The sequence below is a fragment of the Polypterus senegalus genome, chromosome 18 (assembly GCF_016835505.1).
Source record: "Polypterus senegalus isolate Bchr_013 chromosome 18, ASM1683550v1, whole genome shotgun sequence".
NCBI lineage: Eukaryota > Metazoa > Chordata > Cladistia > Polypteriformes > Polypteridae > Polypterus > Polypterus senegalus.
Window position 1 is genome coordinate 14,827,559 of NC_053171.1, and position 13,366 is coordinate 14,840,924.

Consider the following 13,366-nt stretch of genomic DNA (forward strand, 5'->3'; position numbering starts at 1 on the left):
GGGCAACACGCAGTGGAGGAGGGAAGGAAGTATTCATTTATTGTATAATTGTGGCACATTACTGTGAAGAGGTCTGTAAAGGTGCTCTGTGGAGTAACTGTCCTTTATCCATACAACGCGTGGTGGTATACTGTGTCTGGGGCTCTCTGGCGTCCCCTTGTGGTCTCAAGATCTGCTTACCTCCACGGTCTAGTAGTCACCTGCCCGCACACCGGTCGACATCAGAGAGCCCTCGACGACCTCCTACATAACCTGAAGGCTGCGCACCCCCATTGAGCTCGTGTTTAGTTCAGTTTGCTTGCCTGTCAAACACATCTGTTCAAGGTCCTCGTTAAATGCTGCTTAGGGCGGCACGAATACATAGGCGGGCACGTAAAACAAAGGTGCTGGCTACTTTAAGAAATGCTTCACACCTAACGCTCTTTTGGATTTTTATTAAGAGCATTTCATTTTGATACCAAGAAAGTGAACATAAATGTTTAAAACAGAAGCAGACAGCAAAAAAAAAAAAATAATAAAAGGACAGGGCTGGCAAAGTCAACTCAGAATTCATCAGATGACAGCAAACATCAGCGAGAACCCACAGAAGGACACACTGACCGTTAATCATTCAACGTTGGCTTTTCTACAGAAGGTGGCACTGAGCAGGAGCGCCTCCTAGAGGCGCTAAGACACTGAGGTGAGTCAGCAGTGAAGGAACGTGGCCTTTGAAACTGTACAGTCATTTTAAATATGGCACCGTGGCTGAGAATTATAATGGGACGGCACCGACATGCGCCATTCCAAGGAATGACAACTTGTGACAACTGTGTCACTTTTAACGTAACATTGGCAGTTCACACTTCCGACAGTTCATTTCGGCACTCGGGCCCCCGTGGAGCCTCCTAGTAAACACCAGATGATGCGGTGACGCGGAGGGTGTCATCACCAAAACCAGCACAATCCAAGCTGCCACGTGAACACAACAACACAAGAAGAATTAAAGGCCAAGCCTCGGGGACTACCATTAATTTTACTTATTAAAAACAGGGGAAAAGTTCACTTTGTTGCAACTGTTTAAAGCTTTCGGCACAAGATGTCATATGTTAAAATACAACAAAAAAGATATTCTTGATTACCACGAATGTGCAAAACACATCCAGTTTTTTTTTTTTCCTTTTCTTTCACATTTCATGTTTCCAATTGTTCCTCGCTGCACAATGAGGTCAGAATTTTTTGGTGTGCTTAGTATTGTAATGACTCCTCATGTCTTTCCTCAAGCGGAATTTCTCCCCACACACTCCGCAGATGTACAAATGCACATCCATGTGTTGCTCCAGTTGGTCGTTGTTAGGAAAGATCTGGAAGCACACTTGACATATCGTTTCCCCAGCCGACAGGTGCGAGATCATGTGACGCACGTGATCATGCTTGAGGAATGTCCCTTGGTCGCAGACAGGGCACAAGTACCGGGCCATCCCCTTATGCATGTCGTTGTGCAGCCGCAATTGGCGTTCTCGCAAGAACTGCTTTCCGCAAGTCTGGCACGTGAACTGTTTCTCTCTTGTGTGAACGGTATAATGTTCTCGAAGGTGGCATCGCTGGTAAAAACCCTTACCGCAGATACTGCAGAAGTGCTTTCTCCGGTGGTCCCGCTCACTCTCTTCCACTAAGGAATTCCTCAGCACCTCCTGCTCCGTGCACTTGGAAATATGCTCTACAATCGACTTCTCGTTTTCAAAATGTTGGCCACAGTGTGGACAGCGGAAGACAAATTGTCCATCCTTGTATATCTGACAGGAGCTGATGATGTCACTGTCAAACATATCAGTGTCATCCAACAAGGGCTTATCTTCGCAAATGGGCTCTTCGACCAAGACATCGGTCTCAAGATCCTGTGTTTCGCCACAGTTTTGGGCGTGCTCTTGCAACTGCCTGCCTTTGATTAATATCTGGCCACATTTTCCACAGGCACAAATGTGGCCCATGTGACAGGCTATGTAATGGGAGGACTGGTCTTCCTCCAGAAGTGATACGCCACACACCTCGCAAGTAATGCAGGCTATATCTGCAGTTTCTTCCTTCACAGGTGGCTTTTGCATTAAACTTGCCTTATTTTCCTTCTTCGATAACTGAACTTCAAAGAGGTCGCCGCTTCTGTCGTCCTTCACGGAACGACCGACTTCCTTCTCTTTTACGTACAAATGACATTCCTTCACCTCAACATTGTATCCATCGTTCTGAATGCAGCCATCCATGCAGTTATCAGTAACCTGAACCACTTTAATATCTCCCAAATCCAGGGCAGACGCTTCCTCTGGTTCACTTTTAACAAGGAGGCCGCTTCGCACCAAAGGTTGGGTGCCATCTCCTACCAGTCGGACTGCTTTAATAACCGTTTCACCGCTTTGATTTTCACCATCCGGTTTCTGCTCTGGCCAGACCGTGTCCATTTTATAAACAATGCTCTGCTCTTCTGAAGACTCTGAAGCGGAGCTCTCAGTCTTGCTGAAGTCGTTGTCCCCACTTGTACCCAGCTTGGGCGTTGAAAATGCCTTTCTGTTGGTGCAGGTTAGGATGTGCTCAATCAACAGCTTCTCACAGCTGAAAACAAAGCCGCAGTCATCGCAGGTGTAAGTTCGTCCAAATCTGGGGCGCTCTTTGAAGGTTGAGCTCTTCCCAGAAGGCTTTTTACGCAGGTCACACGGCTGGTCATTCATGCCATCCAATAAGGGAGTCACCAGGGGAAGGGTTATCTCTTCCATTGCTCTGCTGCCATTGCTGCTGCAGCTGCTGCTTTGCACAGTAGATGTCGAGCTCGTGGCTGGCTGCAAATGTTCTGCTTCTCCGCTGCTACGTCTCTGATGCTCATACATGCGGACTCCGAAGAGCATTTTACTGTTGGCAGGGCCCACGCACGAAGATACATCTAGATTCACCCCCGTGATGTCTTTAAGATCCTCAAGGGATTCAGGAATATAATAGAGCTGCAAGTAAGTCATGGCAGCCTTCAGTTCCTCAAACTCATAAGGCCCCACCACAATTCTCCCAAGGTACATCAGCTGTAAGATGAGGTCGAAACATTCTGCGCTGATCTGCAAGTTGCTTAGGTTGAGACGGGCCATGACTTGTTGATCTTTGATAAACATCATTCGGAAATAGGAACTGCACGCAGCCAGAACTGCTTTATGAGCACGGAAGTAGATGTCCCCAATAGCTATGCAGCAGTCACAAAGAAAGCCCCATTCTCGCTGGTTATTCAGCTGCTGAAGGACATGTTCACTGTGGTTTGGCCTGGGCATGATGTGAAGGGAGCAGGTCTTCTCCTATTGGGCGGAAAGAAAAAACAAACAGAAAAACCAATAAGAAAATACGTAGTTGTAGCCACTATAAAATATAAGGGGTTCAATATCCTGCCATTTATCCATTTACCTATCCACTTTTTAACATCATTTATCTTAGTTTTACATGCATTTATATTTATATTTATTTAGTGACCGAAAGAACAAGATTGCGAATACAAGCGGCTGAAATGAGTTTCCTCCGCAGGGTGTCTGGGCTTTCCCTTAAAGATAGGTTGAGAAGCTCAGTCATCCGGGAGGGCCTCAGAATAGAGCCGCTGCTCCTCCGCATCGAGAGGAGTCAGATGAGGTGGCTCGGGCATCTGATCAGGATGCCTCCTGGACGCCTCCCTGGTGAGGTGTTCCGGGCACGTCCAACCGGGAGGAGGCCCCGGGGAAGACTCAGGACACGCTGGAGGGACTATGTCTCCCGGCTGGCCTGGGAACGCATGGGATTCTCCGGAAGAGCTGGAAGAAGTGGCCGGGGAGAGGGAAGTCTGGGCCTCTCTGCTCAAGCTGCTGCCTCCGCGACCCGACCCCGGATAAGCGGAAGAGGATGGATGGATGCATTTATAATAATCGGCATCTAACAAGTCAGTCAGACCTACAAAACGACATCTTCATCAAACAAAACTCTCACATATCCATCGGGGAGCAATAAATCACAAAATTTCATATGAAATAATCACGAAAATATACTGAGGAATCGTAAAGGTCAGCAGAGGTTCACCATTCAAAATTAATTTAGTACAGCATTAATAATTGCTTGCCAGATTATTACGTTGATTTCATTTAATTTAATAACAATGCATAACTCAAACAATTGAAAAAAACACACAGCAAGTAAAACAGGGTTTTCCAAAGACTCTCCATGAAAATCAGCAGCGTGTCTACCAGATCCTGAAGATGTTTCTTATTCTTTTTCTTATAAAGTCATTTTCCAGTATGTCTAATTTTAACAGGCCAGGTAAAACAGGCCGTTGTTTTTCACAAAGCCTAATGGAATGTGGGTTAGAATTCCTCCAGTGGAGTAAGATAAAGAGACAGGCCACCACAACAGTCTGAACATTAAGTCCAATTAACACAGGACTAATTAAGGATAAGCCAAGGGAGTTGACCATTTGGACACTGAAGGGATGGCTGCTGAAAATGGGGCTTTGCAGGCATTTGTGAATGATAAATTTAAAAATCAGTCATTTCAAGCAGTAATAGCCATTATACACACTAGTAATGTGTTGGCTATATTTTTAAATCAATTTAATGGTATCTTGATAAAAAGGTATCAATTTCTATCAAAAATATGAAAATGTCTGGGGGAACACAAGCTTTTGACCAGTACTGTGTATCGTCTTAAATTACAAATAGTCGAGTCGGAGTCGGTGGCACCATAATGAAACCGGCGTCGAAGGTTTTATGTATCGACTCTGCAGTCCTGTACATGAATGTCTCTCAATAGTAACAGACTAGCTGTGGAGAAGAATCCAGTGCATCAAAGGTTAAATTCAAAGAGGTGTCTATATGTACACACAGCTGGGTATTCAAGCTGACTCAGCGTCGCAGGATCATGGATGTGGTAGAGATACGTGTGGTAAATTATTGTTAGAGAACGGCAATTATTATACACATGGTACTCCGGTAATCAATGCCATATTATTCAATCTCACAAATACAAACAACATTTTGTGTAGAGGTAAGACTGTGGTCAAGAAGATGAAATGTGTTAAGGCTGACATTGGGGAAATAAAATGTACTGCAATGGAAATAGTACACAGTTGATTCTTATTTTTCTGATGTTTTGACCAATAATGAGTCAGTAACTACAGGGATCATTTTGGTCATATTAACTTTTACAATGCCTTTAGATTGAATTTGAACTTATTTTTATGTTTGAAATCAGTAAAAGCTTTCTAAATTTCATCTGTTCAGGATACTAGGGTGTTGTGCCGTGTTAGCCATAATGAATGTAGTGCGAAATCAAGCAAAGTTACCCCTTTTTATTGGCTAACTAAAAAGATCATAATATGCAAGCCTTCAAGGCAACTTGGGTCCCTTCTTCAGGAAAAGATGAAACTTTGTGACTTTTCCTACATTACCCTAAGTCAGTGCTTCTCAATTATTTTCTGTCATGCCCCCCCTAGGAAGAAGAAAACATCTCGCGCCCCCCGCGCGACTATAAATAGTATCATTTGTCTATAAAATTGTTATAAATAGTATCATTTGTCTATAAAATTGTTATAAGTACACCTCTGCATAACACTGTATCCTTATTAACGTATAAGAGATTAAAAAAAGAAAGAAATATGGACCAATTTACAACAAAGAATAGCTTTATTAAATGTAACAGAAAAGATTTAAAGTGCATTCTAAATTAAAAAAAAATTTAAAAGAAAAATAAAAAAGCATGTTCCCCCCCTTGACGGACACTATTTGAGAAACACTGCCCTAAGTTAATCAACAGCAAAAAGAAATTAAGCATCCCATATTTTGCATAGTTTCTAAAACATTCTAACCTTGCCGTGTCTTTTGGGTCAGTTTTGACACCACATTGATTTTATTGAATTTCCACTGCATTTAGGATAGTTTGTTGTAAACAACCCACAAAAATCATCTAAATGTCATCCTTCCCACTGAAAAACTTCAGATCAGCAGTACTACAGGTTAAAATGGTCAATCGATATTAAAATATGTTTGTAGAGTGAAAAATCTAAAAAAGGTGTGTCAGGATTGGTCAAAGAAGACCCAGAGGTCACTGCATTGAATCAACACTTGAAGATATTGTGAGGGTTAAACAATGAAAAGATCATGGAGAGTGATGCATTGACCCATTCATTGCACAACCTGTTTAATCCAGTCCAGGACAGTGCTAGCTGGAGCCCATCCAAAGGCAAGAAACAACCCCGAAGACAGAAAACAGAATTATGTGCTACCAGTAACGGTGCACTGCACACACAATAACATGCAGTGAATACACCCGACTTGAGCGTTCCTAGTTTTCGTCCTCTTTCTCTGTACGTTTATCATTCATTAGAACATCAGAACAATCTAAACGAGAACAGGCCATTCAGCCCAACAAAGCTCGCCAGTCCTATCCACTTATTTCCTCCAAGAAAAAATCAAGTCGAGTTTTGAAAGTCCCTAACGTCTTACTGTCTACCACACTACTTGGTAGCTTATTCCAAGTGTCTATCGTTCTTTGTGTAAAGAAAAACGTCCTAATTTTTGTGCGAAATTTACCCTTAACAAAACAAAACATTCGTTTGCTCAGAGGTTGATGCGCTTGCTGCTTCCTGAGCAGCTCTTCTTTTCTCCACCTTAGCGGCCTGCTGCTTCTCTTCTTTCGTCACCATCTTTTCACATTAAAACTGATTAAGTCAGTGTTTGTGTTGCAATTACTTAGTACGTTTTTCTTAATTTTTCACTTAAGCTGGCACTTAAGTCTTCAATCTGCCTCAAGAATGATTTAAGATATGAAGAGGTTGGGGAAGTGACGATGAAGGTGGTAGGAATGAGAACGGCACCCGTACGTATGCGCCACACGGCCGCCCTGATGGCCACTGCCAAGAGTTGATTCTACAATAAAATAAAATAAAAATAAAAAGAGGAATAACCTTGGAGGTCAATCATCACCCCAAAAGCATATAGTAGACGTCATGTAGTACGAGGTATGTCTATTAAATAACGAGACTGTGATTCCACCTAGTAAACAAAGCAGTCAGAACCGGTTATAACTGTATGCGTGGTGACCTTGAACATGTCTGAACCTCCATGACAAGCAGCAACACTCAATGACGCTCAGTTGATTGTGAGTCGCCATTTAGTTTGGCTGTGTTTTCTGTAGTGTGCCGAAAAAATGCTAAGTTCAAGAGACACTCAATGCACTGGAAAACACCGTCATCACCAAGAATGAAAAAAGCTCGTCAAAGCAAGTCAAAATTCAAAGCCATGCTCATTGTGTTTTTCGATATCAAGGGTGTAATTTTGGAAGAATGGGTTCCAGAAGGCACAACAGTTAACCAGCATTATTATAAGGAAGTTTTGATAAAGATGAGAGAAAACGTCAGAAAGAAACGGCCACAACTGTGGGAAATGCCAGGACAATGCGCCTGCTCGCACAGAACTTTCTGTAAAGCAGTTTTTGACCGACAAGCACATTACTACACTTGAACATCCTCCATATTTGCCCGATTTAGCATTGTGCGACTTTTATCTTTTCTTTTCCCAAAAGTTAAATCATTGCTTAAAGGGACACGTTTTGAGTCAGTTAATGCTGTAAAGAAGAAAATGGCGGATGAGTTAAAACAGCTGACAGAAATTGATTTGCTCCATGCCTTCGACCAGTGGAAAACAAGACTGCAGCAATGTATTAGTGCAAATGGGGAGCATATTGAAGGGGACAAGCATTCAATTTGTAATACATATAAATAAAGGTGAATTATTTAAACAGTCTCGGTATTTAATAGACACACCTCGTGTATGTGTACCAAATTGGTCAAAAAGGTTTGCAAGCTACAGGTGATTTAAAATCCTGGACAGACAAACGGACAGCCACGGTAGCGTATTCTATAAGAAGATAATCATTATACAGGATATCATTTTCAGGAGGCAGATAACTGAGTTCTCAATGTAGTTAGTAGCCATTAAATACACAATCCCTTGATATTCATGTTTTGGAAGGTACTTCAAAATTGTTAAGTTAACAAATAGTTGAATGTCATCCAAAGTTGTACCACTAACAATAATAATACATTTAACAAACGAGAGAAGACCAATCAGTCCATCAAGCCCGTTTGTTTAGCTAACGGCTAAACTGTCCAGATAACTTATCCAGATTATTCTTAATGGTTGTCAAGGTTTCTGCTTCATCTACGTCTCGGTAGTTTGTTCCTGAGTCCCACGACACTTTGCATAAAGAAGTGCTTCCTGGCTTCAGTTTTAAATGCACTTCCCTTTAATTTCCAGCTCCTTCCCTTTAATTTCCAGCTCCTTCCCTTTAATTTCCTACAGCTCCCTTCCAATGCTCAAAAGGCTTCACCGAAATTTAAAATGAACAACAGGGAAAAAGCAGAAAAAAGGAGATTAAGTGCAGGGATTATCAAAGGACATACTCATATGCAAATCTACAGTTGTTCATACAAACCTTTTTGTCTACTCTTAAATACAGTATGGTGTTGCTCGGGGATCCATTTTGGGTCCTATTTTATTCTCTATATACCTTCACCTTAGCTATTTTTAGGAAATTGAACATTTCTTTTCACTGCTATGCTGATGATACTCAAGTTTATATTCCCATCTGCAACTCTGCAATGAATCAACTGCACAACTGTCTTTCTGAACTAAGATCCTGGATGGCGAATCATTTTCTTGATCTGAATCAAAATAAAATGGAAGTGCTTATCGTGGGTCCATCAGCTAAAGCCCAAATTGGTCTTGGACTTCTCGGCTCTTTCTCTGTCTTTTGCAAACCTCAAGTCCACAATCTTGGTGTTATCTTTGACAGTAACCTCTCTTTTGAGAAACAAGTTAATTCTGTAGTCAAGAGTTGATTTTTCCAGCTTTGTCTATTAGGTAAGATCAAGCCTTTTGTATCTTCTAGGGATCTTGAGAAAGCTACTCCTGCTTTTATCTTTTCTCGCCTTGATTACTACAACTCGCTGTATTGTGGGATTAGTAAATCTCTGATACGCAGGTTACAGTTGGTCCAGAATGCTGCCGCTCGCTTTCTGATTGAGGCAAGAAAGTCTGATTCTGTTTCTCCGATATTAGCTTCTTTAAACTGGCTGCCTGTCAGTTTTTGAACTGATTTTAAAATCTTGTTGCTAGTTTTTAAATCTTTACATGGGCTCGGCTCCTGCCTATTTATCTGAACTGTGTGTTTTACACCAGCCATCCAGAGGTGCTTAGATCTTCTGGTCAGTTGTCTCTTGTTGTCCCTCATACCGAGTGTCAAACTAAGGGGGACAGACAGGACTTGTGCAGCCTCGCCTGTGGATCTCTTTACCTCATCACATAAAGGAGTCGTCTACAATTCAAACGAGATTAAAGACTCATTTCTATTCACTTCCGTTCTGTAACCTTCAGTAATACTGATGGTCTCCTCATTGTGATTACATAACATTACTTCTATTTATTATTTATTTTTGTTCATATATTTTATTTCTATTTATGTTATTCGTATGTTTTCTTTTTATTCTATTATTGTAAAGCACTTTGGCCTCAGCATTCCTATGTTGTTTTCCATCCATCCATCCATTTTCCAACCCGCTATATCCTAACTACAGGGTCACGGGGATCTGCTGGAGCCAATCCCAGCCAACACAGGGCGCAAGGCAGGAAACAAACCCCGGGCAGGGTGCCAGCCCACTGCAGTCCTATGTTGTTTTAAATGTGCTATATAGATAAATTGACAAATTGGCTACAAATGACACAAAGTTAGGTGGATGCTCAGATTATTTATTGCTGGCAAATTTGCTAAAAATTAACCTGGACAAACATAGGAGGGTGAAACATCACTTAAATTACACAAGTTGGGTTTGAAGTTAAGACAATACAACTTATGAAAAGAACTCAGAAGTCCTGTTGGCCTCAATCAAAACCCAACAGTGTAGAAAAGCAATTAAAGGCTGATTTCTATAAACGTCAGAACTGGTGCTGATATTAACAGATGATGTACTTTAGCAAATGACAAACTTGTGAGGCCAAATTTTAGTCTCCATGGTACATTACGTCGTAGGAGAAATGTCAAAGGAAAACTACAAGATGTAATCTATGAAAGAAGGAAATCAGCTAGGAGGAAATCATGAGGATTTCATTCTAGGCAAACTAAGATACTAGGGTGTTGTACTGTGTTAGCCGTTATGAACGTAGTGAGAAGTCAAGCAAAATGGCATCTTTTATTGGCTAACTAGAAAGATTACAATATGCAAGCTTTCGAGGCAACTCAGGCCCCTTCTTCAGGCGAGATGATTACATCTTTTTTGTTAGCCAATAAAAGGTGTCATTTTGCTTGACTTCTCACTGCAAACTAAGATGAAAAGAACAGCTGATAAAAGCATCTCTTTATATATAAAATCCAATGTCTGACTGTCTGTTTGAATGTTTGTCCGCTTTTCACAAGGGAAATACTTAATGGATTTAGATCGGGTTTTTTTTCTATAATTTGCTTGAACCTTCCAGTTGATTTTGCGACTCCTCTCATTGCGCTAAGTATTATAGTTCGGTTGCGGCACCAATTTATTTGTGCGAATCCAAGAGAGTGGCTGCGGACCGAGGAGAGCAGGAGTAGGGAGCCGGGCGCAGGGCGGGGCGGGATGTGCCAGCCTCCGTTCGAGTCGCACGTGTTGGAGTGCACCTTGCCTCCGTTTAGCTAGTGACACCTACAGTGGTATGAAAAACTATTTGCCCCCTTCCTGATTTCTTATTCTTTTGCATGTTTGTCACACAAAATGTTTCTGATCATCAAACACATTTAACCATTAGTCAAATATAACACAAGTAAACACAAAATGCAGTTTTAAATGATGGTTTTATTATTTAGGGAGAAAAAAATCCAAACCTACATGGCCCTGTGTGAAAAAGTAATTGCCCCCTGAACCTAATAACTGGTTGGGCCACCCTTAGCAGCAATAACTGCAATCAAGCGTTTGCGATAACTTGCAATGAGTCTTTTACAGCGCTGGGAGGAATTTTGGCCCACTCATCTTTGCAGAATTGTTGTAATTCAGCTTTATTTGAGGGTTTTCTAGCATGAACCGCCTTTTTAAGGTCATGCCATAGCATCTCAATTGGATTCAGGTCAGGACTTTGACTAGGCCACTCCAAAGTCTTCATTTTGTTTTTCTTCAGCCATTCAGAGGTGGATTTGCTGGTGTGTTTTGGGTCATTGTCCTGTTGCAGCACCCAAGATCGCTTCAGCTTGAGTTGACGAACAGATGGCGGACATTCTCCTTCAGGATTTTTGGTAGACAGTAGAATTCATGGTTCCATCTATCACAGCAAGCCTTCCAGGTCCTGAAGCAGCAAAACAACCCCAGACCATCACACTACCACCACCATATTTTACTGTTGGTATGATGTTCTTTTCTGAAATGCTGTGTTCCTTTTACGCCAGATGTAGCGGGACATTTGCCTTCCAAAAGTTCAACTTTTGTCTCATCAGTCCACAAGGTATTTTCCCAAAAGTCTTGGCAATCATTGAGATGTTTCTTAGCAAAATTGAGACGAGCCCTAATGTTCTTTTGCTTAACAGTGGTTTGCGTCTTGGAAATCTGCCATGCAGGCCGTTTTGCCCAGTCTCTTTCTTATGGTGGAGTCGTGAACACTGACCTTAATTGAGGCAAGTGAGGCCTGCAGTTCTTTAGACGTTGTCCTGGGGTCTTTTGTGACCTCTCGGATGAGTCGTCTCTGTGCTCTTGGGGTAATTTTGGTCGGCCGGCCACTCCTGGGAAGGTTCACCACTGTTCCATGTTTTTGCCATTTGTGGATAATGGCTCTCACTGTGGTTCGCTGGAGTCCCAAAGCTTTAGAAATGGCTTTATAACCTTTACCAGACTGATAGATCTCAATTACTTCTGTTCTCATTTGTTCCTGAATTTCTTTGGATCTTGGCATGATGTCTAGCTTTTGAGGTGCTTTTGGTCTACTTCTCTGTGTCAGGCAGCTCCTATTGAAGTGATTTCTTGATTGAAACAGGTGTGGCAGTAATCAGGCCTGGGGGTGGCCTAGGAAATTGAACTCAGGTGTGATACACCACAGTTAGGTTATTTTTTAACAAGGGGCAATTACTTTTTCACACAGGGCCATGTAGGTTTGGATTTTTTCTCCCTAAATAATAAAAACCATCATTTAAAAACTGCATTTTGTGTTTACTTGTGTTATATTTGACTAATGGTTAAATGTGTTTGATGATCAGAAACATTTTGTGTGACAAACATGCAAAAGAATAAGAAATCAGGAAGGGGGCAAATAGTTTTTCACACCACTGTATTTGTTCAGCAGACATTATCATCTACAGATTGTTAAGGAGTAACGTTTGACATTTATGACAGAGAGATCACAGCTATGTGTGTTTTAGAGGGTACCTGCTCATTGGCAGATATCACGGCCACTTCCTTTTCTCCCCATGCAGGGGACGCTCTCCCGTCAGAGCTGAACACCATCAGATACAGTGGCAACATTTGACGATGGAGCGAACCTACCTTCCGCTTGGCCAGAGATACCTTGGCAACGTTTTACATTTTTGGCAAAGAGATTACAGCTACATTCTTGCCCCTGATAACAAAATCAAAAATATTGCATATCAAAAGGCCCTCGGATGTAAATGCTATCAATATAAATTCTTCTCAATACAAATGATTACATTTTTTTTTTTATTGATTTTTAAAGTTTGCCCTGTTTCACTAGTACACAGGTAGAGCCGTGGGGTACAGCTAGTAGTACATAAATGTAAATTGGAAATAAGTAGATACCAGAGGTCATGTTAAAAAACATTTTTAACAAGGTCACATGAACACAAATGGAAGCTGCATAACTAAATATATTATATAAATGTTGCAGAATCTTGCTTCACACAAAAACCTGGCAATCTAGCAGTGTAGCTGAGGTTAGCAGGTTTGAGACTTGAAGATCTAAAGCCAACGCAATTCTGGACAGACAAAGTGAATTAGGTTCTAAACGGCTATATGGCTGAACGCCCTGTTCTTTGCAAGACACTTTTATGTAAAGCAAACAGAACTGCACTATATAAAGAAACTAACAGTGTTACTGCATAGTTGTGAAAGTAAAAATAACAATGAATAAGCACATATAAAAAACATCCAAAAAGCTGCCATGCACTTGGTGTGCTAAAGAAGTTGTTTTGTAAGCCAAGGTATTATATATTTACACTTGAAAGCTACTGTAACAGGGGTAGTGTCTCTTTGCCAATATAAATTGCAATAAAACGCAAAGGACAGTTTAAAAATTCAGAAGAAAGAAAATTTTACTAAAAAAAAAATTCAACGAGATGAGCAAAGGGAGCAAAACAACATGTTCAATAAACAAATGACAAA

General features: G+C 41.4%; 1 protein-coding gene across 1 annotated transcript in view; it reads right to left on the minus strand.

Moving 5' to 3' along the window:
* Positions 1-419: 419 nt before the first annotated feature.
* Positions 420-13,366, minus strand: part of zbtb1 (zinc finger and BTB domain containing 1) — a 32,765-nt gene continuing 19,818 nt past the window's right edge. Inside the window, exon 2 of the mRNA XM_039741312.1 lies at positions 420-3,305. Coding sequence (XP_039597246.1) covers positions 1,206-3,281 — 2,076 coding nt within the window. The 5' untranslated portion in view covers positions 3,282-3,305 and the 3' untranslated portion in view covers positions 420-1,205. The remainder of the gene's footprint in view (positions 3,306-13,366) is intronic.